The sequence below is a fragment of the Lactuca saligna genome, chromosome 3 (genome assembly GCF_052625555.1).
Source record: "Lactuca saligna cultivar CGN05327 chromosome 3, ASM5262555v1, whole genome shotgun sequence".
Taxonomy (NCBI): Eukaryota; Viridiplantae; Streptophyta; class Magnoliopsida; order Asterales; family Asteraceae; genus Lactuca; species Lactuca saligna.
The window spans coordinates 7,861,991-7,889,844 of NC_136419.1; the positions used below are offsets into that span (position 1 = coordinate 7,861,991).

The window sequence follows — 27,854 nt, forward strand, 5'->3', positions numbered from 1 at the left end:
ATTCTTAACCGATTCCAGACTGAACTTTTCAGGTCTCGAGTGTTATTCTGATTATCAACAAGCTCAAAATTTGGCCTATAAATATTGCATATTGACTAGCTGGATCAAAAATTCCCAAAAAAAAAGATGTGTTGAAAGTGTATGAAAACCGCCTTAAACAATAACAATACTATTCTTCAGCCACTCTTTCATGTTGAAGAATTTTCAGCCTACTGATGATACAACATCTAGTTCAAAAGAAATTGACTAGAAACAATCATACAAACAAGGGAAAAAAAAGAAAAAAATCCAACCCACCAATAGCTTAGGATCCCTGTGTCTTGTGTTCAACGGTGTCCTTGTTATCTCTCCAAACAGCCAACACCTCATCAGTTCTAAACCTCTGAGTAAAAGTGGATTCCTCAAGCGGAGTCGTACTTCCATGAGCAAAAGCAAGAAGACCCGTATAAGCAATCATAGCCCCATTATCAACACAATACCTATCATCAGTTGCAAACAAGTTCCCCCCTCTTTCACCACACATCACTCGCATCATCTCCTGCAACCTTTCATTACACCCAACACCTCCAACAATCAAAACATCTTTCTTGTCACAGTGTGCCATTGCCCTTTCTGTAATCTCCACAAGCATCGCAAATAACGTCTCCTACAACATTTCCATCATGTCAAAAAAACCACACATCTGTCTGTCCCCATTAAGTCAAAAACAAATACCTGCAACGAATAGCATAAATCTGCTGGGGTACAATCATTGTTTTTAAGCTTTTCTTCCGCTGTGGCTTCAATGTAGCTCAATATTCCACTAAAAGACACATCCATTCCTTTCACAACATAAGGAAGGTCTATGAACTTTTCTCCCTTCTTTGCAAGCTGAATCAATAACAATAAGTGGACCCAATCATTGTAAAGTCAAAGTTAATTGATTTTAATAAGCATATTCATGATAATACCTGCTCAATGTTGTACCCTGGACTTGGATCATTCGATAGCATTAAAACCCTAGCAAACCTGTCCAAGCAGTTACCTATAGCTATATCGATTGTCTCCCCAAATATTCTGTATCTTCCTTCACTATATGCAATCACCTATTTATAAGCAAAAAAGTCAAAATCAGTTTTGATAATCATATGGGTCAAATACTCATGGAGTTACCTGTGTGTTTCCACCACTAACATAGAGGACAACTGGATCATCAGCTCCAGTGACAATTCTTCCCATCTCAATATGAGCAACACAGTGATTGACACCTACAATTGGGATCTTCCATAGCTGAGAAAGAACGCGTACAACAATGGCGGAAACCTGCAAGGGTGCACCCATTCCTGGACCTTTTGTGTAACAAAGACAGTCGATGTCCTTTAATGTAATTTGAGCTGTTTCAAGGGCTTCTTTGATTAGGGGAAGGATATGTTGAAAATGGTGTTGGGCAGTTTCACGAGGGAGGAATCCTTGACCTGGTGGGGTGATGTAGGTGTGTCTTGGGTTTGATAAGATTGTGCCATCTAGAGTCACTACACCAACACCAATCTTGTTGGCTGATCCTTCAAATCCCAATGCTATCATTCTTTTCATCTCTGAAAAACACTGATCAATTCACAATTATGATTTGAACCAACAGTCTTATCTGTCAATTATGAAGAACAGGAAAGAACCAAAAACAGAACAATGAAGTTTGGTGATGTAAATTGAGTGATATTTGATAGGTACAAACATATGTTACTCTAATTGCTAGTTGGGGAATTTTATCAAACAGTTGGTGTTCATCAAAAAATATGATCATTATCAGATTATCTCAAGTCTAAACATCACTTCATCTTCCAAACCAGCCAAGGTTCATCAGAAGCATAAGGAGCAAATATTTATCAACATAAAAGAGGGGCGACAGAAAATGTGAAAATTACTAGGTTAGGTCAGACTATAGTTTTAATGGCTAATAGCCGTAAATAGCCACAAGCTACCTATATGCTAATGAAATATTTAGGGATATGCATAAAAAATAAAAGATATTTCAACTATTATAGGAATTATAATCAAGAAAATAATCAAACAAAACATAATACCGGCTAAATAGAGACTTCACAGTTCATAAGAAAGTAACAGGAAGGAACTTAGGAAGTATAATGATTAAAAAAAAAAAAAAAAAAAACCAGAACTCAAGAAGTATAAATGTATAATAGACATTGATCAGAACAGGAAGTATAAACATCAAAAGAAACTGCCAACAGGAAGGTCAAATTCATGCCAAGTTGCCAACACTAACAGGGAGGCAATATACAGTATAATAGACATTAGATACATGCCAATCGGACCTGAAAGAAAGTGAAAAGACAGCAAAAAGAAAAAAAAAAACTATTAGGAATAAACTTCCAATCGGACCTGAGGTGGATGCGTGGTTGCTGGAAGTGAAGCTCTGAATGCCGGAGATGTCGCCGGAGATAACGCCGTGGACGCCGGTGGGTTGACCGGAGGTGGAGGCGTGGAGCAGAAGAAGGGCTTGGAGGTCGCAGGTGTTGAGGCGGGAGGTGGAAGCGTACTGATTTCTTATAACGTTAGCCCTAATTCTTTTATTCCCCTTTTTTTCCTTTAAAAAAATATAGATAAATTAATAATACTGTCGCTATTTGGGTCGTTTTCTGTCACTAACACTAAATAACACCATAGTATTAATCTGTTATTATTCCGTTGCTAATACTAATATATGTAAAAAATTTATCTCCCCTCCCTCCGTTGCTAATACTAATATATGTAAAAGAATTATCTCCCCTCTCCCCCCCCCCCCAAAAACACCAAAGACCTTAGGTAGTTGCTTATCATGCATGCCTGTAGATGATAACTACACACTTTGAATTTTCAATGTTAGGAGCACTATTTGTTGGGGTGTAAAAACTTGATCAAAGGTGTTTGAGCATCGGAGGCATATGGAGCATGAGGAATCTTAATAGAGCATTTAGAGGCATATGGACCATCAAGAATCCTAATTGAGCACTTGGAGGAACATGGAGCATTAGGAATTCTATAAAAGAACAATGGTGAGGGTGAGAGAAGTGGTGAGGTGTTTGTTCATTGGTGACAAAGCGAGGAATGAGAGGTGTGTTTTCATAGGTGGCCGACAACGTTGGAAGAGGTGGCGACATCTAGTGATGAAGATGACTTTTTTTAGTGGTGGAGAACGATGGCGAGGGTGGGAGAAGTGGTGAGGTGTTCTGTCGTTGCTGACAGAGCAAAAGGGGAGAGAGAGATGTGCGTTTTCATCTGTGGCCAACAACTGTGGGGGGAGGTGGTTGCAACGATGAATTTTTACGATGGTTGAGGATGAAAATGGGTTTCTTGAGAGGGAGAGAGAAAAGAGTGAAAGAGAGAGAGGAGTGAGAATTTTTAATCTTAATTAATAAAAACATTAACATAAATAAAAAAAATAAATATCAAGGGTATAATTATCTTTTTAAGTACATAGGGATTAAAATTAGTAAAAAATCCAAAATTAAATTACTGATACGTCACTAAACTTTTTTATTGGACAAAATCCACACAAGTCACCATTGGATGGATTTTCAACAAAATAGAATTATAAGGAATTATATGTGTTATTTCAATGTGACATTTAATATGATATAATTTGTTCATTTATGTCTAATGGATGTTGGCATGACATCATCTATGATATCTAGTATAATGTAACTACCAAATTGAATTTATTCAAAAAAAAAAAAAAAAAAAAAAGACATGTCGAGTACAAATTAAAGATAAAAGCAAAATGCATACTATTATTTTGTATTTTATGACCCTGCAAATAAGTAAATATAGAAATTAAAACTAAACAAATGAATGATTTATAAAATATAATTATACAAATTTGGTTTATAAAATATAACTTTACAAATTATTATTTTACCAATTACATTAATTTGGTGAAAAGTAAGGCTTACAATGTTCATCGTTATCCTCTTAATATCGATTTTTATAATATCTTTGAGCATATATAATTTGATTTGGAGGGTACCGTGCTTAAACTTACAATTCTAGAAGGACTAAACTAAAAGATGTAAATAAGAAGCGGGTGTCTTTTGCAAAATTCGAAGTGCAGGATCTTAAATTTCATTCTCTCGTTTGCTAGATCAAAAGTTCCGATTAACCGTTTTCCTGAATCAATCGTAAAGCTGAAATCAGGAGAGCTTAGGGCTTTTTCCCCATTCTATTCAGATTTATTTTATTTTGTTCCTTACTACATCGACTGTGAAAAAGTCGCCAATTGGATTTGGTATCTCATCGTTGCATTTGTAACTCGATCGGCTTTGAAAGGAATCGACAATGCCGTCCGGTGAAGAGCAGGTGCATTTGATGAAGCAGCGTCAGAGCTTCCGGAACCTATGGCACACAGATCTCATGAGCACCATGGCTGCCGATACTCCGTGTAATTTAGTCTATTTGACCTTCAATTTCCTTATAATTTCATCATATCTGCTTAATTTTGTAAATTCGTTCTAATTCGTCTGACCTTTGTGTGTGTTTTGTGTTGTTCTAGATTGCTGCTTTGCTTTGTTCTGGTAAGATTCTTGCTCCGATCTTTGTTATTTAGATCTTTGATCTATTTTATTCTATTATCATTTTGCCAAATGTGATTGTTCTGAAAATTATAGTCCGTGTGGTTAATTTGTAAATGCAATTCCGTGGAATACAAGAAGATACAAAAAGAGAGATTCTGTCTGATGATTAAGAAGGAAGACGAATCTCTCTTGTGTATGAAAAACGTTACGGAAAAGAAAACTAACCTAACGTCCATACACTCTGTTCCTACCAAATATAACTGATATTCAAACTAATAGTTACAGTTTAGTCCCTATACTATCTTAGTATGTCAAATCTTTTGAAAAGATTATCCTCCAATCCTTCCTGTACTTGATATAACACAACACTAGGACACGAAAATCGATTCATAAGTTCATAATGAGACCTCAATTAGTGTTATATCGTAACATAAGTACATAACATCTATGATCCATGTATAAAATACACATACGCTTCACAGAGGGCTAGATATTAGATACCTTATTTATTTTTTAGAGCTTTCATAAGTTGTTTTCATCCCATAAAACTAACCTCTCTAGAAATATATCCTCTAGTTTAGACTTTAGATTGTATTAATTGACAGTAACATTGTTTTGCATATACATCTTCTCAGAGGTCTCAGTAAGTTCACAAGATGGGTTTTGGTGTCACTTGATGCAGTTATCCTGCTTAATTTGTTTTTACAGCTTTTTAAAGTTTGTTAACTATTGAAATTATTATATGCTGATAGGGGTTTATGACTGAGCTTGTTGTTGAATTCTAGTCTACTTCCCTCTATGAATCTTTTCTATAAATCTTTTGTTAAGGATACGTTAATTTCCCTTCTTATAATTTCATGTATTATATAATAAAACACTGAAAATGACAGCGGACCATGTGCATCATACTTGCTTCGTAAGCGAGCTCTCTATGGTGACATGTCAAGGTAAATAAATACTTAATTTCTCCATCACCCATGCAACCTCAAAACTAAATATATTTAATATACATATATAATTATTTCCTGCATTTGCATGTTCCAGATATCGATGCTGTGGTGGATATATGCCCTGCAGTGGTAAGTGTGGAGAACGTAAATGTCCAGAATTTTGCCTTTGCGCAGAGGTATTCATCATATTCTTTTTCTTAAAATCCTACTCATGGATTATATAATTACAAATACACAATAAAAACACTTGTAGTTTTAACATGTTTTGTTCTTGTAAATTATCTTGATCAGGTCTTCTTCTGCTTTGGGAACTCGGTAGCATCCACTCGCTTTATGCTGCAAGACGAGTTTCACATTCAAACAACCAAATGCGATAACTGTATCATTGTACGTATACTAATTAATCTCTTTAATTAATATCTCCAAACCTTTTTATGATCTGTTTATATAATAATAACCCTCCCTAATTATTAATTCGCTTTTATCTCGCTTCATTAATTAGGGTTGCATGGTTTGCCTCCAACAAATTGCTTGTATATTTTCCATCATCGCTTGCCTTCTTGGAAGCGAGGAACTCAGTGACGCGTCTCAGTTGCTCAATTGCTTAGCCGATCTCGTTTTTTGCACGTACGTAATTAATTTCTTCCCTCCTCTTTAATTTCAACTATTCCAATTTTTTTTCCTCTATAAACTCTAAATGGTATCTTGCTTTTGTAGGGTTTGCACATGCATGCAGGTAATATTCTATCTTTAATTATTAATCTATGGTTTGAAAGGAAGAAATTGATATATAAATTATTTATTTTACAGACACAACACAAGGTTGAATTAGACAAACGAGATGGGACATTTGGGATCCGTCCAATGGATGTTCCTCCGATCCAGGAAATGTCAAGGATCGATCAGCCATATCCGCCCCATGTCCACCAGTACGGACCACCGTCCTATGGTTACCCTCACCAACATCAACACCATCAACCTGGCCATGGCTACCCACATATGTATCCTCCGCCATCTGGCTACCCACCTGCCGGTTATCCACCACCACAAGGCTACCCTCCTTATCCACCTCCACAAGGCTACCCACCTTATGCTTCTCCACCTCCACCTCATCATCAAGGCAACCAACCACAGCCCCCAAATCCACCTACCAACCAACCTCCAGGACCAGGTCAATATAAGTAAATCATTCAGTGCATGCCTTCACCTTTTGAAACGTACCGTTTTTGACTTGATAAGATCATTCTTGAATCTTGATGAGACTAAATTCTTTCATTTAATTTCTATATATCGATAGTAAACTTTGGTTTACTTCAAATTTCTCAACATAGATTCATTACGGCTCTACATTTTGTTACATTGTATTTTGAATAATTTTCATTTTGAGATGTACGTACTACGTTCATGTTCTTTACTATGGCATAACTTTCAAAAGACACTGTTTATTGTGATTGTTGTCAAATATGTCTGTGCATTTAATACTGATTTAAGTGATTTCCATGTCAAACAAACTAATAGAGGGTTTAGGTTGAAATCCATAGTCCGTGATTGAGGGTATAACACTGTACAACTGTACAACAAGAGTTTATACAGGACCTTCATGGACAAAAAAAAAAAAAAAAAAAAAAAAGTTCTAGTGCACATCAAATGTTGGTTAGTTTATTATAGCTTTATCACATTTGGCCATTAAATTGTTATAGTCATTAACCATTTTACTAATTTTATTTATTTATTTTGAGGAGAGCATGCCACTTAATTGCCTTCTGATTCATTTGACCATTAAACGGTACTTAGCAAAACGAGAGTGTTTATATCACGTTTGATCATTAAAATGTTGCTAAATTACCTTTTTGACCATTAGAGTTTTTGAAAGAACAAACAAGTCACTTCATATTTTGATTTCACAACCATTCTTATATATTTTTTCAAAATTAAACTATTATTATTGTAGAAAGTTCTCAATGCATTATGCTTCCATGTTAAAAATCATTATATTATTTTTATGTCTATTAAAACTGTTATATTTTTTAATTTTAGTTAAATTAATCTTTTGCAACTAAATAACCCAAAAGCCAAGTTGCATAGTGTACATGTGTTGATTTAAATTATAAAAATTATGTGTAATAACAATTATGATTCAACAAATTAACTGTATTTCTCAAAGAAAATGATTTTTTTTTTTTTTGAATAACAACTAATTAATGTTTTTGAAAATTTTTAATGTTATGAAAATTTTCAACTCCCAAACAGGCATTTTGTGAAACATTAAAAGTTAACAAAAATCTGTTTATCTCTTATAAAAAGGGAAAATGTCAGCACATAAAACTTTTTTCATTTGGTTCATTTGGTCCTTAAAGTTTTTTTTTGTTACATTAGACTAGTAAACTCGTAATTGACCTATTAATTACACCATTATCTAAAAAATTAGAAGGTTCATCGGTTACAATGCTTATGTGGCACGCTGATGTGTCCAATAAGCTTACGTGGGATGCTTATGTGTCGAAGAAATCCACTCGTCGATATAGACCTGTTAATTGAAACCCTATTTCGGAACTCCATCAAAGTGTTAGTTACCCTTCTCTGAAAAGTCAAAGACTTCACCCCGACTATTTCCGTCCCGAAGAACAATGTCTTCGAGCTCATGCACCTCAAGGAATCAGCTACAAGTGACTCATGTTCCGTCGCGAGAAGGGGTAAAGCTTTGTGATTGTGGCGTTCCAGCTAAAGAACGAACATGTTGGAAGATAACAAACCCTGGGAGGCAATTGTCAAAACAATATGGTAGGTCCCGATACTCCTGATCTTGATAACTTACTATTTTAGGGTTTGATGTGTTGTTTCTTCCTGTAAAGACGATCATGGTGGATTTGTATTTTGTTTGCTTAAAAAAAACCCTAATTTTATTTGCTTCTTGATGATGATTTGTGATTGTGAATCAAACCCTAATTTTATTGGCTTTTTATAGACTAGGTTGAAGAAATGTAGCTTCTCTGAATGGAAAGATGAAGAACACGCAAAAGAGTACTACAAAAACCTGCTATATTCTCTGAAGCAGAAAGTGGATGCTAAAGAGGATATGTCTGAGATGAACAATTTGAGGAGAAGGATTGCCGAAGTGGAGTTTCTGTTGTCACGGGAGCAATATAAGGTGACAAAGAGCGAGAAAGAAGTTTATGATGCAAGGAAGGCAATAGGCAGGCACAGGATGATAATTGTCTTGCTGTTTGCTTGCTTGGTCATTTGTGTTTTGATGTTAGGGGTGATTGTACTTAGTTAGGTTGGTTAGTGTAAGGTTTTGTTTTTTGGGATACCTTGTATTTTTTGTAAAGGCAGACTAGAAAGTCAATAATGATGGGCATTATGTATGTATTGAAGCTGCTTTTAGTTACAAGTTGGGGCTATCAACCTTGATGTGTTGATGTTGTAAGGTGTTAAGTCCCTAATGAAAGGGCATATGATAACTAACGTAAAAAATATTCAAAATCCCAATTATAGGGCATTTTGTATAATCAGATGTTGATGTTAATGAAACATATGCATGGCTTGTATTCCCAACAAATATATTTAATTAGATTGGTTGTTGTGCATGTTTTCATTTTGGGAACAAAAGAGAAAGTGGTCCATGTGGAAGTACACTATGTGTATGAGGACCATTTTGTAGTTATATGTCAGTGGGTGTTTTAATAATGGAAAATGGGACCTTTGAACCCATTATAGAACCATATCCGGGACCATATAAAACATTTACATGCATACACATCATTCCAAAATATTCCGTGCAGAAATATTCAAAGCCAAATGTCATGATTTTACTTAAAAAGACAACATACTTTATAAATGAGTAAAATATCATGTGAATAGTTTCAGTAAAAAGGCAACATATATCTATTACTGACCCAAATATCCTTTTATGTCATGACCAAAATACTCTTTTTTGTCATCCATACATAAATGACGAAAATACCCTTTTATGTCAAGAGTGACTAAAATACCATTTTCTCTCAAGACCAAAATACCCTTTTCTATCATCAATACATAAATGACAAAAATACCCTTTTATGTTAAGAGTGACCAAAATATCCATAAAATATTGTGTTGGGTCCTAACCTTAATATTTCATATTGGGTGTTATATTAAGGATTTTAAATCAACTAACTTGATTATCTCCCATTATAGATGTCTGGTTTGACAACTATGATCTTCCCAAATCTCTTGGAACAAGCTTTCTTCTTAAAGACGATGTCCCTCAACATCATGCTTCTCTTCCTTCACCTCCTCTATTTATTCTCCTTAACCCACAAGTTTAAGGTCACTCAAGCCCTATTGGCAAGCATAGTCTATGTGTGTTCACATCTTGGAGATAAAGTCACATATTGACAAGCCGGGAGAGTTGGGTGTCAAAGTCTTGTGAAAGTTGGATGTTCAATCACTTTCTTGGTAACATAGTGAGTCCCTTTGGGACTACTATGAGATAGACTATGACATGAGCCTTAGTGATCTTATCTATTTGCTTGGTGCGGCGGAATCAGCAATGATTTGGAACACTGGTAAAGCAAATTTTGTTAGAATATCAACTTTCTAAACCTTAAATGGACATTGACAATGGTAGCATTGGATATCTAGAAAAGGATTTCTCTTCCCAATGGAAAGGGATCGGTCATAGTCAACTCGGTTGACCAAATGGTAAAGAGAAAGGATAAGTCTGAGATAGTCTCATGTGCCATTACCAAAGGGTCCATATGTTTTATTGCCAAAGGGAGGGACACTGATTGCGAAGCTGCCATATTTACCTAAAAGATCATAAGATTGATCAAGTCAAGAAGTTTGACTCTACTTCAGTTAAAGTCCACTGTCTAACTCTATTAAGTTCCTATTTGGAGATTCTTATCACATAATGTGAATGGGTCACATGTTGATGTTATTATGAATCAAAGAAAAGATAGGAATCTTAAAGGAAGTATATTTTGATTCTGATTGCGAAGATGGGTTTCGATCGCATGGTTCGGTAATCAGAATTTTGAGTTGTTGCTTAATAGTTATGATATATTACTTAGGAATAGATAACAACAAGGTTTTCATATGGATTGTAAGGATAAGTTTTTCCGCAAAGTTTTAAAATAAAAAAAGGGGTTTTTAATTTTATTTATTTTAAAAATATCCTTACAATGGCGTTTGTGAAAAATTGTTGCTTATATGTTTACAGTAATAGCAATATTGGAAAATGGATTTGATTCTTTCGTTTGTGGTAATGTCAAAATTTACCAAATGAGGAAAGGTTCTCATCACCCAAGTTTCAATTGGACCGAAACTTGGAATCATACAAGCTGTATTGTATGATGGATGAGAATTTTCATCTTTGGAAAATTAAGACTAATTCCTTATGTGATCAAGGATAGGACTAAAGGGATCGGGTACACTAGGTGTGTGCTGGTCAAGGTCCACCACAAAGATCGATTCGTCATGATTTACTAAATATTAGTAAATATGGTTATACTTACAAGTTTAAGTATAATTCTGAAGCATTAAAAAGTTTTTAATGTGTGGCAGAACGAATGGAAAAAAATCAAATTAGGCAGAATGATAAAAGTTTCTCAAATCTGAAAAGATGGGAGAGTACTATAGTATCGTGTTTTATGATCATCTTAATGATTATAAAACAATATCACAAATTCATACTCTAAGGACATCTTAGTGCATTATTATGACTAAGAAGAGGGGTCATGAATTATTGGAATGGTTAAAATCAAGAAGATGAATCATACTTCGTTCCAAAACAACTCTTAGAGTCGTACTCCAAGATTGTAACATTGAGTGACATAAAGTAAGGTTTAAAACACTTATCAAATGTAGTGTAAATTTTTTTCTACTCTTGTACATTTGAAATTGGTAAGTTGTGATGTCTTGGATAAGATAAAGACCAACTAAGACCAATTGTGTGAAGTGTTTATCTTGATAAGAATCCGCACTACCCCTTGAATATTTGTTTTGTCAGGGAATGGTTCTTGACTAGGGAAACTTATATGTCAAGAGGATAGTAGGAGCCTTAAAGATCCTGAAAGAGTTTCAAGATTTAATCAAGAGTAAAACCTGTGTTTTATCACTAGCACATGACTTGAGGTTTGTAACCTATCATGTTGACATAATTCTTGTGCCAATTAAATTGACTATGCATATGTTTTCTGTTAGTTCTAAACTGCGTGCATAACAGCTTGGAAGCATTGGTGGGCCTTGTGCTACTAAGTGACAAGAAATTAAGATTCAAAAGGTTCAATCCATGTGAGGATGATTTTGTCACTAACCTTGTCTTGTGATTATGGTTTTGACAAATTCACATGGATAGGAACTCATACACCATAAAATCTAAGTGTCATAAGGTTTCTCTCCGATTCATGAGAATGATGGTGAGGAAACGCTTTCACTAAGTAGATTTAAGTAGATAGCAATTGTGTTATTTGCATTTTCAAAAGTCGTTAGTGGTTAACCGGCACACTAACATGGACTTGTGATAAATGGCAAAGGTCTAAACAATTGAGACTATGATTACGACATCCCTTTTCATAGTTCTTGAAATTGCTTAGACATACATTTGAGCTATCTACGGAAAGGTGTATGAATCTAAATTTTAGAAGTCCAACCGATTTCTGAATACATGTCAAAGCTAGTGGGAGCATAAGTGTTATGCTAATAATCATCATGTTAGTGGGAGCATGATAATTATGATTATTATTATTGCAAGCTAGCAATGTTAATTATAGAAAAACAAAAGTTTCAATTCGTGAAGTTGTAGGGGTTGAAAAAAAATTGTTTTGCTATAATTAAAGGGGAGGAAAGTATACTTCAATTCAATTCTAAAAGATTAGATTGAGATTTTAATCATCTTTAGTCAAGGATATATATATATATATATATATATATATATATATATATATATATGTATGTATTTTATGTTGGAATGGTTCAACTTAAAGAAATTCTATATATATGTTGCGTTATCAAAATTCGATTATGACTACGATATCCCTCTTCATAGTTAAATTTTGAGAACATGGCAAATAAAATTTTTTGTAGCAAAAGACTGTTCTAGTATCATGTCTTTATGTGAAACATCATGAATCGTGTCCCATATGCTTCGGATATAGGATGGATTGCATGTGCTATAATATTCATCCTTTCTAAATTTTCCAAATACTTAGGGCATTCAGAAGGAAAAAGTCTAGAACGAGATATGACTAAAGTGATTAAGAAATTATCGAGGACAGTCTAAGATTCGCCAAAGATTGGTTGCTCAGGACAGTTGGAAGTATATTCCGAAAAGAGGTAACTCTTGTTCGGAAGTGATAGTCAAAATGGGACTATGGAAATGTCTCCATAGGTGGAAGTTGTTCAATCTGTGTAAGATTAGAAAACCTTAGTGTAAGAAGGATGTTCAAAGCAATGTACTTTGGATATAAGACTTTGTTTCCATAGAGTTGATCTCCTTTGGAATACTCTGTAATGACTGTTGACAAGTTTTGTGACTTTGCGCATAATCATTACAAGAGGAACATTGCATAAAAGTTTAAAATCTAATAGATTTTTGGTAAATGGTAGGAATTAGGAATTCTTACATTTACAATAAGGATTTGGAATTGTGAAATGAGCATCATTGGAATCATGTTCAATTGATCTATTTCAAAAAAGTAAAGATCATAGACAAACATAGTGTGCATACATAGAGTATAGCATAACTATTGTTTAGAAAACAAAGTGTGCATGCTAGGAGCATGGGACAACTGTGGTTTTATTCAAGTATTAAGTTGATTATTTGAAACATTATATAATGAGTAATGTGTAATCAATATGGTGATAAATAAAAGGTGGTTCTATTTATATTCAAAAGGGTTTTGAGACCATATTGGATTCGATTATTATTGTGTTTCACTTTACATGTTTTGACTGCCAAAATAACTAGGTTATTCCTTCCGAATGACTAAGTTATTTAAACACTCTATAGTCGTTCATATGTTGGAAGTAGGTATGAATTAAGACTGTCATGAATCGAGGTTGTAAATGGCTAAATGTGTTTAGACATAGCAATGGTTGGTACAACCTTCATGAGTGCTCATAAGTTATGAGTATTGGAATAAACCCACACTCACTTGTATCACTTCATGAAATTTATCTCTAGTGATCGTGAGACGATAATATCATATAAGTCTTCAAACCTAGAGATATGAGTTGTTACCTATGAGTTGGTTGTGCATTGATTGCACGTAAACGCATCAGTAACTTGATGTTATAAACCATGCATTTGTGTACAATTCAACAAGTAGTAGAACAAGCATATGAGTCGAAGTTTATCTGTTCCTTCTATAAATAGAAGCGATATCTGGGCCCCTCGATGATTTTGTGTTGAGTTAAGTTCTTTGTCAAACAAATCGGAAATCGAGAAACAACTGCCAGACAATAAGTAAGACATTGTTCCATGTATTTGTCCGGCTGATATCATGAGAACAGAGGATTATATGATCACTTATCTAAAATGGCGCTTCATAGTTCAACAGAGTTTTCGAGAGCTACGATTGCTGGTTGGTTCCTGAAGTAATATATGCAAATACAGTTATTAGACTTATCCAAGTGGGAGACTGTTGGATAAGGTGTCTAAGTCCATAACTTATTTGGTATATACTTGACCCGACCCGACATGGTCCATTTGGGTTGCACTTCACCTGAACAATTTATATGGATAATCTTATGAGAATAGTATGTTTATGATTTATTAATATATTATAAGTTATAATATATTAATATGAATTCATGTTATTTAATTAGTTTTAGTCTTAAATTAATTATGAATTAATTTAGTGATTAAAAGGAAGACTAATTAAACATGGGCTATTGCATTTTATATAATGTGGGCTTAAACTCATTAGGAATGGGCTAAGCATGCATGGGGGTCCATGGATGATCCATGAAGCTTATAACCCATGGATCATCGGAAAGGAAAAGACATGGGTTATTAGGGTTTACCCTAATCCTCCACACTATATAAAGATGCACATATTGCAAGAAATGGCAACTAGTTGTGTGAGACTTTGTGGTGGCCGATTTCTACATAGCATATTATTCTCTCAAGGTTTTTCCAAGTTTGTGGTGATTTGTGATTCCACTTGAGGCATTCACATTATTGGTGCTAGGCTCTCAAACTCCAAGCGATCAATCACTATCAAAAGGTATGTTATTCTTCTAGTATTTTATGATTCTAGTTCTTCACGCTATGCTAGTTAGGATGTAAACCTTGGAAATTATTATTTGCATGTATTTTTAGAGAAAACATAGATCCAAGGTTATTAAGGTTTCATGCACACCTTATGAGTGTTAGAATGCTCAAAACCCAACAATACTAACTTAGATACCAAACTTGGCCATTACCTTTACCCTAATGTAGCACCTTGTTCCTGATATGTATTTTAATCTAAGTATTTTTGCATTTTTAGTTGGAAATCGGCGAATTGCAGGCCCAACTCGCCGAGTAGAGGCGAGATATCGAGCACGTTTGAGTTGGCGACTCGACGAGTCCATATCATGGACTCGGCGAGTCCGCCGGTCTGGATGAAACCCTAACTTCAAGGGTTTGCACCTTATTTAAACCCCCTTATGCGCCCCAAGCTCGCCCCCTTCACTCTCAGAGCACCCTTTAACAAACCCTAACCCTCCCCTTTGTGATTTGAGTGTTTGTGTGCTTTTCCTTGAAGTTTGAAGAAGAGAAGGAAGGAAGGACCAAGGAGAAGGAGAAGAGCAAGGATCTATAACTCAATCCAAAGTCCATTGAGGTATATTTCAAATCTTTTCTGTTTCCGTGATGATTTTCTTTTAGTAAACCCCAATTAAGTCATCTTTATCCATTTCCTAGCTTGATTGTAATATAGAGATCATATTGTGTGGAATGACCTTTAAATCTAGCTAGGTTTGAGCTTCAAGAGCCCAGATCTACTGCCTTTATGGAGCCATATTGCATGAAAGCCCTAGATCTACTCTTTTAGTCTGTTTTGAGCCTTAAATTCATCATTGGTGTTTATCTACATGTAAAGTTGGAAACTTTACGTGTTAATCGATCCCTAAAAACCCAGATCTATGATTGGAATGCATTGGGTTAACGCATAATCGAGTATATAGTGATTGCATGCATGCGACTCGGTGAGTCGTTCTTCGGACTCGGCGAGTCGAGTCGTGAGTCCCTGATTTTTCCCCTTTTGAGTTATGTCAAGTGGGATCAGTGAGCTATAAGCGGACTCAGTGAGTCGGAAGCCAGACTCAGTAATGGAGGGACTCGGCGAGTCAATGCCCTGACTCGACGAGTCCAAGGCAATCTTCTTGCCTCAAGAACAGACTCGACGAGTTGTTCATACAACTCGGCGAGTCACAGACCAGAGTGTTCATCGGATGAAGATGAACTCGACGAGTTATTCATACAACTTGGTGAGTCGAATGAAGGACTATTGGATATCTGTATGGAAGGAGAACTCATCGAGTCAATGCCTAACTCGACGAGTTAGCGAGCGAATTCGGTGAGTCAGGTCAACTAGAAGTTGACTTTGACTTTGACTTTTGACTTGGTTAGGGGTAAAATGGTCAGTTTACCCTAAGGACAGTTAACAATGGTTGATTGAGTGTTTCGTGGGAATTGCAGCCGGAGGATTTTCGGAACAGCAGCAGCAGACAGACAGTTCCCGTACAGATCAACAGCCACTTCGAGGTGAGTTACCTTCTAATAGCGGTGAGTCTACAGCCACAATGATGACCCACTAGTAGGAGTTGTGTGTTAGATGATTGTCTTTGTGATATCATCTAGTTTTGCTACTACCTGATATGTTATATGCTAGCTTGATGTGTTATAGTAGTAGCGTTCAGTTGTTAGGACCGAAGGGTAGTCAGACACCCCAGATACGTCTAACAGTATGTGATGTCATGATTATATGCTAACATGTTCTGAAATATGTGTTAGGGGTAGTAGGAGGGGAATAGTCCCCGAGTTCAGTTGTTAGGACCGAAGGGTAGTCAAACACCCCATATATGTCTGATAGTATGTTATGTTATGATATGTGATATTGGCAGTGGTAGGGGTGAAATAGTCCTCGAGGTTCGGTTGTTAGGACCGAAGGGTGGTCGGCACCCCAGAATGACCACACGGGTAGGTCGGCACACCGGAATGGCCGTACCGGGTAGGTCGGGCACCCCAGAAATGTCTGATAAGTATGGTATGTTATATGATTGTACTATATGTTCATGATTGTATGGTATGTGGTGTGTTGGGGGAACTCACTAAGCTTTGTGCTTACAGTTTTCAGTTTGGTTTCAGGTACCTCTTCTTCAAAGGGGAAGGAGCTGGCGCGGTAGCGATACATCATACACATACACTATTTTCCGCCTTATGAGATTGTTTTGGGATTTGTACTCTGATATTCAGTTGATTTCGTATTTTGGTTTTTCAAACATGATATATGATTGTGGAATATTTTGATCAGAAAATGTTTATTTACAAATGCTTTTCAAAGTATTGATTTTTAAAATGGAAATTTTTGGATGTAAAAATTGGGCTATTACACCTAAGGTTCCTTACACTTATTTTCTGACTTTGTACAATCTCTTTGGTATAGTGACTCCCAATTCATGCATATGTCACCAATGATCCAAACTTGAAGTTCCTAGCACAATTATGATCATCTTTTTAGTGACTTGATCTGGAAACTCTCTTCATCACTCATCCAAGAAGCCCATAATGTAAATGTGCAAGCACCCTTGCTACACCTCACTAAAAATTTTTTCCTATCATTTTTTCAAAACACAATTGATATCAATTAGCTACAACATAGTTTCACAACATTGATTTTACTTGCCCTGGACCCTTAAATTTCATCCCTAGAATTGATTTTTGTTTTTTTTTCCAGTGTAATAGCTCATTAAATATGGAATGAGTTTGAATGTTAAGTTCAATTTCTCTCCCATTATCATCATCTACAATGTTGTTATCCTCCTCATCATCAACACATAACTTACTCAAGAAAGGATCATTTGATGTCCTATTCATATGCACTACATCCTCATTAATTTCAAAGGCAACATTCCTAAGTTCATCTATGTTATCTTCATTTTCACCATCAATACAAGACTCATGTTCATTATCTTCATCATCAAGCCACCCATCAACACCAACCCTAATATGATCCATATAAACTGAAATTACACCATCTGTTCCATAAGCATCAAAAATAAAAGCAGAATATTCCACATCATCTGAAATGGGATTAAGCCCTTCCATCAGGGAAATGCCTGGTTCATAGTAGTAAATCTTTTTAAGGTAATACAAATTGTATTCAACCACAACCACAACCTTACTCTTCAAAATCAATTTTAGTATTAGCCATCGACACTGACTTCAACCACAACCTTACTCTTCGAAATCGAAATCCAAACACATATAATTCCAAAGCAATTTTAAGGTAATATAAAATTGTATTCAACTCTATCAATTGATTTTGATCCTCAACCCATTTGGAATCAACTCAATTTGTTATCAGAAGTAAAAGCACGAAATCACTCAAACTAATTTTGACTCCAAGAAGTCAACGACAAAGTGATTTCGTCAAAGCGTTTGATTCATCAACCATTCGATTCGAATCCAATATCATCTAAGATTTGATTTCGACTCAAATCAACGATCAACAAAAATTTCGATATTCAATTACAAACAACCACAATCGTTTTCAAATTAATCGAACCCAAGAAGTAATCAACAACATAATCAAAATCAATTCTTGATCTCAAGATGTTTTATGTTCAATTCCAAGGAAGGAATTTTCGTTTTCATCACTCAAAATCAACAACAGTGAGAATCAAGACTCAATTCAACTTACGATTCAACATTAACCCATACAATATTAATTTTTCAAAATCGAAATCGGCTTTATTCAAAATTAAGCCAACTTGAAAATGTTAATCAAACATGAGTGACTCAAATCAAACAACTGAGATGAAAGAAAAAAATACGGATCTACTACCGAACAAAGTATGAAGCTGAGAATGATTTAGAAATGAGAACTCATGAATCAATTTTGACGAAAGAACATAACGAAGTAGATACAAATTTCTTGATTTTGGGCTCACAATTTTTTTATTAAATGGATAGTAATCGATCATCTTTTTGGGCTCAAACGTTCAGACCAATGAATAGTAATCAGATTGAGATTTGGGCTAAATATTGAATACTTGAATCAAATGAATAGAAATTGATTATCAAATGATTTAAATCGGATTTTGATCTTAAAAAGAATTTTAACAATGGATTGATTATGAATAGTAAGGAGACTCAAGATTTTACTTTGTTTGAGCTAGATCAATGAATGAAATATATTGGATCATAACAAGTGGGTTTTTAAAAAAAAATGATCCAATGAGTCAAAAACGATCAAAAAATCAAGAGCACAACGCACGAATCAAAGAGATTTAGAGAAATCATAGAGAGACTCACCATGATTATTCCAATTGTGTTGAATGTAGCCAAACTGAGAACCATTTCTTTAAAAAATCGCTTTGATCTTCACAGACCTTCTCTGATACCAATTGATGTGAATTATGAGCATTGGTTTGGCATGCGGAATTAAAGAATACACAAAGGACACGATGATTTTAGTGTTTAAGAAATGAATTCGATTATGAAAGGTGTTTATAAAAAAGGATCTAGATCTAAATATACATCATTAACACAGACTAACACTCTCAATGTTACATCTCTCACGCACACCTCTACATGTGGAATGAACCCACCTTATATAGAGGTGTTTACATGTCTCTCTCTCTCATGTCATAAGGCTACTTTACCACATGCAAGTGGGTCTACAAAATTCAAACCATTTACAAAGTCATACATGGATAACTTTGTACCCAACAATATGAAAACCTAATAACTATGGGTTAGTTTATTAGTTTATGGATTTATAAAAGTTGGTGTGGAGATTGTGTTTGATTAACTTACCTAGCATGTTAAAGTGTTTCTCTTTGTTTCTTTAATTCAAGTTAAGTGTAGTTTAGTGACCGTTAAATTACATGAACTTGTTTACCTAATGATTTAGTGAGCATTTGTCACACCCCAAAATCGGAACGACGGAAACGTCCGGGGTGGAGGATGTCATGTTTAGTATCACAAGGCATGCATCATAGTAAGCAAAGTAATGAACAACCATTTCATTAGAAAGAAAGTGTTTACAATGTGTGTGTTCACAAAACATAGAATACATAATCAAATAACAAAACAAGACTTGAAGCTACTAAGCTCCATCTTCTGAATTCCCAGCGCGAGTACCTGTCTACTAGTTTTCTGAGAATACAAGTTATTTGAAAGAGTTTATCAGCAATTAAGCTGGTAAGTTCATAAGATTTTAGTGATGTAAGTAAGTTGTAGAAAGTTGTTGTAAAACGTAGTAAGTGGTAAGTTCTATTTAGAAAAGTTCGCTTGTTCCTCTAGAAAATCCTATATTTCCTACTTTAATAAAAGATAAGTAAAAATGACTCTACAATCCTTTCTATGGGTACTAAATGGGTACAAGTTATATAAGACTCAGAGTAAACAAACAATAGATTATGCGCATCTGCCCTAAAGCGGATAACACACATCCCATTGTTTGTTTGATCATCGTGGTATATAACCCTGGTGTATTCACTTGTTATTTATGGAGTTAATTGTAATAGTTCTTTTATATTTAATGAAAAGATTCGTTAAGAAAGCCCTTATTTCTTATAATAAAATGTGTGTTCTCTTATGTTATCGTGTATTGTATCTAGTATAAACCGACTCCCTAAACTATACCCTTTATAGTTTACTAGTGTTTTACTTGAACTATTATTGAAAAGACTCGCTTTACTACTAAGTTATGCTTGTACTTTATAAATGGAGTTTTGTTTAACTAAGAAGTAACATAACTTTAAAAGAGTTTTTGAAATGTTTTGATCACTCATATAAGACATAAGTAACCTTTGAAAGATGTTTTAACAAACAATTACACAATGATCAATTGCGTTCAACTTGTATTCCCCCCCTTAAAAGCATATAAAGTAGTATAAAAGATTGATTACGGGGTATGAACTCACCTGATGTGGGTGAATCAAACGAATACGCACGTAAGGATGAGAAGCTCCATGATTGAAGTCCCAAGACTTAACAGGTCCTAATTGACATATATTGACATAAATATAGGGTTTATAGGTAACCAAAGGCAAGGAAACACCTCATGGGACTAGGAAAAACTTGGAATGAAGGGTTGAATCACATGTGATCGGACTAAGAAGTCTGGAATGGCACTATCATGAGTTTACGACCATGGGTTCACGGCCAAGGGAGTTTACAGCCGTAAACTCATGGTCAAACATGCATAATAGGGTGTTTGAAGGTTAGGGAAGCTTGAGGGACCATTACTCTACACAAGGATGATAAAGACCATCATAAGGAAGGCTTTTGATGAGTTTACGGCCAAGCAAGGAGCTTATGGCCGTAAACTCATGGACATTATGAAATGAGTGTGGTTTAAGGTCCTATACTCATCAATGAATGGTTCTTGGTCACAAGCTTTGCATTTAGGAAGGTTTAAGGTGCATACAAGCTATAACATTGAGTTTGCGGCCAAGGGAGATCTTGGGCCGTAAACTCAAGATGTTCTTGGGAAAATGTATGTTTCAAGGGTGTGATTCAAGGCTTCCCAGTAGATACGAAGTATAATGAAGGAATACTTACGATATGGAGGCTTGAAAGGGTTAATTTTGGCCAAGAACACTAGTGTGTGTTCTTGGTGAAACTTGAAGATCTAAGAAAAGATGATTTCAATGGATGAAATCATGAGATGATACTAGATTAAGAGATGTATAAACAAATAAAGGAAGAACAATTACAACTTTTGAAGATCTAGGATGAAAATCGGGATGATACTTGAGAGAAAACTCAAGTGTTCTTGAGGTGGAAGTGAGAAATGAAAGAAAATTGAAGGGTTTGAGTCTCATAGGGGGAGTTTTCAGCTAGGGTTGAGTTTACGGCCGTAAACTCCATGTTTACGACCATAAACTCCACATGTTGGAGTTTAGGGCTTGAATCTTGTACTGTGGCTTTAGCAGATAAATCCTAACACTTATTCCTTAGGTGTACTAGACTCAGAACACTCAAACAGACTCTAAATTGTGCTAAATGATAGCAAGAGTGAGTCTGACACTGAGTTGATTTAACTGACTGAGCTTTCAAAGCAAAATTTTTTTAGGTTGTCACAATTAAATTGCTAGAGCTAGGATTGACCACATCTTAGTTAATTGATAAAAGTAACAATTTAACTGTGTTAGAGAACATATTTGTGACCATAATTGTGTTTAACAAATCTTACATAGCCCAATTATAATTAATAACTAATTTTGTGTTTGCTTGTGTAGGACCTTACAAAGTAGTACATGAACTGATGAAAATATTAGTAGATTTGACCAAATTTCTAATTGCATATAAATTGGTAACCAACTTTATTAATCCATAAATAAGAGCTAACCATAGGAAAAAGGTGGATTCGAAACTAAACGAAGGTTTTTTTAATATATTGATTACAACTGTTTTTGTGGAGTGTTTAAGTTTGTCTGATCTTGAAAAATCAAATAAAAACCCTTTTAATTATTATTTGATTTTAGATTAATTTAGAGTAATTATTTTATTTAATTAAATTCAATCCCTGTGTTTGACCCCAACTTACTTTACTATATTACAATCCGACTAGGTACACTGCTTAGGTACATTTTAGCTAGTTAAGTTCGTTAGGTTATAAATTTAAAACTGGATAGGTATATTTTTGCACACGTCAGGACACAACCAAGGAAAACCCTTGAAGCACTCAAGGAAAACCCTTGAACATATTGATGGTTTTCTCTTCGTCTTTTTTCGTAGATCTGAAACCATTACTGCTGCTTTTTTTTTTTGTCTATATCGTTCCAGTTCTAAGGTGGTTTACATTTTGAAAACTCTACATCCCAAACGTCTCTATAGATCTTCGTCTTTCCATTCTCATTAACTTTTCTGAAGCCGTCGAACGACCACTATAATAGATCTGAACAGATCGTGAAATATATGTCGTCCTTCATCTCCATCGTAAAAAAATTGAAAAGAACTCTTTCATTATCTGACATCGCCGAAGAAGGAAACTAGAGTAGAGAAGGACAAACTTGAGTCACAGTTCGTCGGAAACTCGAGCCATAGTTTGTCGGTGATGATGCAAGGGGCATCCAGATCTATAAACGTGTGCATACCATCTGGAAACCATCATAGCCGTATGCTAAAAATCGAGCCGGAGAAGGATGACCTAAGAAAGAGGGTGACGGTTCCGGTGACGAACATATGTGAACAGATCTGGAAACATCCAACAATGGTTTTCAGATCGAAGGCGTTCCCACGAAGAGGTCCATGTTGTCAGTCAGATCTTCAAATGATGACGATGGGGGTTTTTGGCAAAAATGGTGGCAGTTTCCGGCTGTGACAGTGGTTTTTGACAGTAGGGTTGGTTTACAGCAAAGTATGAGAGAGAGAGAGAGAGAGAGAGAGAGAGAGATGTGGGTGGGGTGGGGTTTACGTGGATTATTAGGTGGTAGATTTATTTTTATTTTTATTTTTTGCTTCTTTTTTTTAATCCGAAAAAAATCATATTAAGATGAGCAAATTCATCATTTTGAAAAAAATCAAAAAAGACAAGACCAAAAATTCCACAAAATGGAAGTTTTGGATCACTGATGTAGTCAAAATCTTTTTGGACCAAAATGATAATTTTCAATATACACAAAGATTATTCTTGCAGTTTTGTTCTAAATTTATGTGGTTCTATAAGTTACCTATAAAATGCAATCGATAAATTAAATACGTAATTATGAGAGAAACTTATGATGAGAATATCAATTGATTCATCTCCTCTAAATACAAATTATTTCTCTTTTATCTATCTATGAGATTGTTCAATTGATTCATCTCTTCTGAATATAAATTATTTCTTTTTATATAAACACGGTAATGACATTTGTGTTATCTATCTATGAGATTGTTCAATTAGACACCATTACAAAAGTGAAAAAAAAATCATGAAATCTATCTAGATCAAGGGATGTCATGTTTTTCAAGTATTTTTAATTAGGTTTAAGGTTTATCAACTTTATGTTGAATTGATCCAATAATTAAACCAATAAATCCAATAATAAAAGTTGGTAAAATGTTATAATTGATATACTGATATACATTGATACAATAGAAAAATAATATATTTCCTTAAAACATTATTAACCTTCATAACAATAACAATAATAGTTTTACATTAAAACAATAGGATTAGATAATATAAAAATGTCAAGTTATAGAATAAACTTGTCACTTTAAATTAAGTTATTAAAGAAATTTGTCACTTTATAAACCTGCAATAAATTACTTTAAAAAAGGTAAGTTATTGAATAAACTTGTTATTTTATAAACCTGAAGGTCAAAATTCAAAAAGATAGATATATAATCGGTTCAGGAGCAAAAAATCATGATTTGTATATTTTTTAGGGATCGCATTTATATATAAAAAATTACAATAAATTTATGTTTGAAGGAAAAATTAAAGAGTAGCTTGAGAGATTCCGAACACGATAGCAGGTGCGCTACCGAATGAATCGGTCACATGTGACATAAATTTCATCTTTTATCTATTATTATATGTTATAAGGACCAACTAATATTAAAATGTCAAGTTGAATGGCATACTCGTTTTAAAATAAACTTCATTATTAACGAGTAAGTGACAAACAATTTAATGTTATAAATATGATATGTAGTCTTTATTTAGTATGCTAATCTTATTTGGACATCAATTTGGTTCAAAGAAAGGATGCTAGATATAGTAATTAAAAGGTCAAGCGTTGGAGGCGGCTTCTTCATTAAAAAAAGACATGAGAATCAAATGGAAAGTAAACAAGGTTTTATTTTTTATACAATACAATACACGTGGATTAATTAATAAAATATTCACCCAAGCTTTCTAAAAATGAAATGGTCTTTGGCCATTTAATGAAGAAATTGTCCCGGGAAACATATTTTCAAAATAGACAGACTTTAGTATTGTAGGACATATAATATAAGTCAAAAATTGGTCCTGACAAAATCCATCCAGATTCAGACAGGGTTATCATGTATCTTAATGGACCCAAATATACTAAGTATGTCGAAAACATCTTTCTAATAACATTTAACAAGATGTTATTTTAGTAATTAATTTATTTATTTTTCAGTTTGTACATCTTTATCTTTAATTTTATTATTTGTTATTATTTGTCATAAATCCGTTTTAATTTTGAACAAACGATATGTGAAAATATGAAGGATGTATAGGTATACATTTTAGCTAGGGCTACATAGTAATTACTCGTATATAGAACAATGTGAATTTAAATCAAGTTTTTATAAACTCAATCTGACTGACTAGACTAAGTTCGAACTCAGTTTTTTGAGAAAATTTGAGACTAGTTTTAAAATGTAATGTCAATGTTAAGAAACAAAAGTATAAAAAGTAAAAAAAATAAAAAACAAAAGAAGAGAGAAAAAAAAAAAAAAAAAAAAAAAAGGTCAAGTCAAATAGAGACTAATACGCGTAAATGAGATGATTGCAATGGGCTTTCCAGATTGTACCACACCCAAGTCCCGACCACCCAAACGAACCTTCTTGCTTCTTACATGTTAGTTGTTTACCTGAATCTTTTTTTATTGATTTTCATATATATTCCATTTACAAAAATTTAAAGAAAAATGCATATTTTTTAAACAATGTTATTTTAACCACAGTTTTTAATTAAAAAAATGCCAAACAGTTGCATATTATAAGTACTTGTGTAACAGATAAGACATTTTAAACTTGTTTTGGTTGAGCTTAAAATACCTTCGTTAATTTGTAGCAAATGATAGATTAATTTTTAATGATGTGTGTTGTTATTCTTGTATACAGTATCATTAAGGATTTTTTTTTTCTTCATGTCTTTTATGTTTGGAGATTATTATCAATGTTTTACTTCTTTTATGTTAGCATTCATCATAAATACCAAACAGTTACACATTACAAGAAATTTGTATCATATAAGACACTTTTAACTTATTTTGGTTGAGCTTAAAATACCTTCATTAATTTGTAGCAAATGATAGATTAATAATGCTGTGTGTTGGTATTCTTGTATATCAGTATCACTAAGGATTTTTTTTTTCTTTATGTCTATTATGTTTTGAGATCATTATAAATGTTTGATTTCTTTTATGTTAGCATTCGTCATAATTAAGGCATAATCATGCCCAAAATATTATTTTTGTTTCACAATTAAGCTTCCACGCGAGTCTTTACAATAGGCTTATAGTGGTTAAAGCTTGAAATTCCAAAAAAAAAAAAAAAAAAAAAAAAAAAAAAAGTATAACGATCCCATCAAGCCGAAAAGGCGACAATATTACAAGTAATGATCATTTCGTTAAAATGCAAAAATATATATATTTATACATTAAATATTAAAAATAAGATAAGTTTCATGAATGAAAGATTGATAAAATACTAGAAGACAAAAATATTGGTTTTTTGTTATGTTTAACTTTGAAAAATGGTGAAATTAAACAATTTTAAGATGTTTATTGTTAATTACTATTGATTTTACGCTTTTAAAATATTAATTGTTTGTGATTTAAGTTAATTGTATTATATTTTATAGGTTTTTTTTTATCATTACAAGTAACATGTTTGAACTTTTAAAACCGTTTGAGTTCTAAACTCTGGTTAAAAACCACACAAAATAACCGCACCAAATCAATGCGGTTAATAACCGCACCAAATCCATGCGGTTAATAACCGCAACACAAAAAAAAAAAAAAAAACAAAACCGCACCGCTAAAATAACCGCCTAAACGCACCGCTAAAATAACCGCACCAAACAGTTTTGAAAATGCATGGATTAACCGTATTTGCGGTTAGTGGTGAGGTTTTGACTAATAACTGTACCACGCTCACCCCTAACTATTATGACGTTATGTAACCTGTTGCAGTCAATCATAATGATTATATGTAAATACTTCCAGTAAATTTGTTACCTAAATATATATAAAAATAAAACAGTTACATAGATAGTTACATAGATATGAACAAATCAAAAAAATAATTAACCTAATAAGTCAATTTCTCCAAACTTTTTGGAAAACTTTGTTTTGAAATCATTTTTTTTATAGCTTTTTCAGTTATCAATAGACTTATATTTGGGTGGTTCATTTTTAAAAAAAATTGAAAATTTATTGAAAATAGAAGAAAAAAATGAATTGATATTCCGTATAAGAGAAATTAAATTCATTCCTACTTTTTATGCCTACAAATATTCCTACCCAATAAAATTATGACAAGTGTCATCTTTCCATATTTTTTAAACTAAATCATTAAGACTATATTAGGAATATATTAAATACAATTAAATTGAATGGTGATTTATCATAATTTTAGTGGGTAGGAATAATTGTAGGAATAAAAGGTAGGAAGCAATTTAATTTCTCTCCGTATAAAATGCGAAGATACATTTTATAAAGTGGACCAGAATTATTATTTGGTTTATAAGTAATTAAGTATCGATTAGGTAAATCACAATACACATTGAACAAAAAAAATCGTGATTATATTCAAAGACATTTTATTCCATAGATTTTTTATTTTGTAAATTTTTATCTTAGACAAACATATAAAAACTGATTAAAAACATGATATCCAACTATGCTAGAAATGGCATATTTCTCCCAAATATTTTAAAATTATAATATATTTTTTACCCAATAAACGAGTAACTATAACCAATGTTCTAAATAACGTAAAACGATATTTATCGGCAATGTCAAGCCTCAAGTTTTTTCAAGCTTTGACGAGTCATATCGTTTGTAAGACATGACTTAAAACAACAATTTTATATATAATTAATATTTTTATATGTATTTTCAAATATATATATATATATATATATAAAAGTTAAGGGCACTTTGGTAAATCTTAACGGCAGATATAAGTTTTGTAACCATGACGTGCCATAACGAACTTTTTAAAACCTTAAATATAAGGCATAATACATCAATGATTAAAAACCGTATATAGATATCGAAACTAATTTTTTCAGTTAGAGCTTACAACTTGTTTATAATAAAAGATCACCACTTCATATCACTTCTTAATTATGGTTATTTAAGTGAAATATCTCTAAGTATTTTTATCCCCGACTCAATTTAACCTGCGTTAGCTTTTTATCTGAAATCGGCACCTGTGTTAACGAAAGGTACACGTCAACATCG

The 27,854-nt window shown here is 33.6% G+C and overlaps 2 protein-coding genes across 3 annotated transcripts; one reads left to right on the forward strand and one right to left on the reverse strand.

Moving 5' to 3' along the window:
• Window positions 1-111: 111 nt before the first annotated feature.
• On the reverse strand, window positions 112-2,544 carry LOC145034385 (Actin-like ATPase superfamily protein). Of its 2 annotated transcripts, none has more exons than XM_078982778.1 (5): window positions 2,377-2,544; window positions 1,153-1,574; window positions 951-1,085; window positions 715-870; window positions 112-646 (listed from the first exon to the last, which is right to left on the reverse strand). In XM_078982778.1, exons 2-5 carry the CDS (start codon window positions 1,570-1,572, stop codon window positions 305-307), a joined length of 1,053 nt encoding a protein of 350 aa, XP_078838904.1. In that variant the 5' UTR covers window positions 1,573-1,574; window positions 2,377-2,544; the 3' UTR covers window positions 112-304. The 2 variants fall into 2 exon arrangements, with proteins under 2 accessions (XP_078838904.1, XP_078838905.1); XM_078982779.1 differs by having other exon boundaries at window positions 1,153-1,584.
• A 1,588-nt stretch (window positions 2,545-4,132) lies between these two features.
• LOC145033391 (uncharacterized) lies at window positions 4,133-6,858 on the forward strand. Its single transcript, XM_078982025.1, has 8 exons — window positions 4,133-4,411; window positions 4,523-4,544; window positions 5,435-5,491; window positions 5,589-5,670; window positions 5,786-5,881; window positions 5,997-6,121; window positions 6,212-6,230; window positions 6,305-6,858. Exons 1-8 carry the CDS (start codon window positions 4,309-4,311, stop codon window positions 6,677-6,679), a joined length of 879 nt encoding a protein of 292 aa, XP_078838151.1. The 5' UTR covers window positions 4,133-4,308; the 3' UTR covers window positions 6,680-6,858.
• Window positions 6,859-27,854: the final 20,996 nt, after the last annotated feature.

Bases quoted from the DNA above. Each gene is read 5' to 3' on its own strand.
- LOC145034385 (XM_078982778.1), bottom strand. From the start codon at position 1,572: ATGAAAAGAATGATAGCATTGGGATTTGAAGGATCAGCCAACAAGATT. The intron at 1,086-1,152 runs GTAACTCCATGA...GCTTATAAATAG, and splicing joins TTAGTGGTGGAAACACACAG to GTGATTGCATATAGTGAAGG. The intron at 647-714 runs GTATTTGTTTTT...GAAATGTTGTAG, and splicing joins ATTTATGCTATTCGTTGCAG to GAGACGTTATTTGCGATGCT.
- LOC145033391 (XM_078982025.1), top strand. From the start codon at position 4,309: ATGCCGTCCGGTGAAGAGCAGGTGCATTTGATGAAGCAGCGTCAGAGC. The intron at 4,545-5,434 runs GTAAGATTCTTG...TGAAAATGACAG, and splicing joins TGCTGCTTTGCTTTGTTCTG to CGGACCATGTGCATCATACT. The intron at 5,492-5,588 runs GTAAATAAATAC...TGCATGTTCCAG, and splicing joins CTCTATGGTGACATGTCAAG to ATATCGATGCTGTGGTGGAT.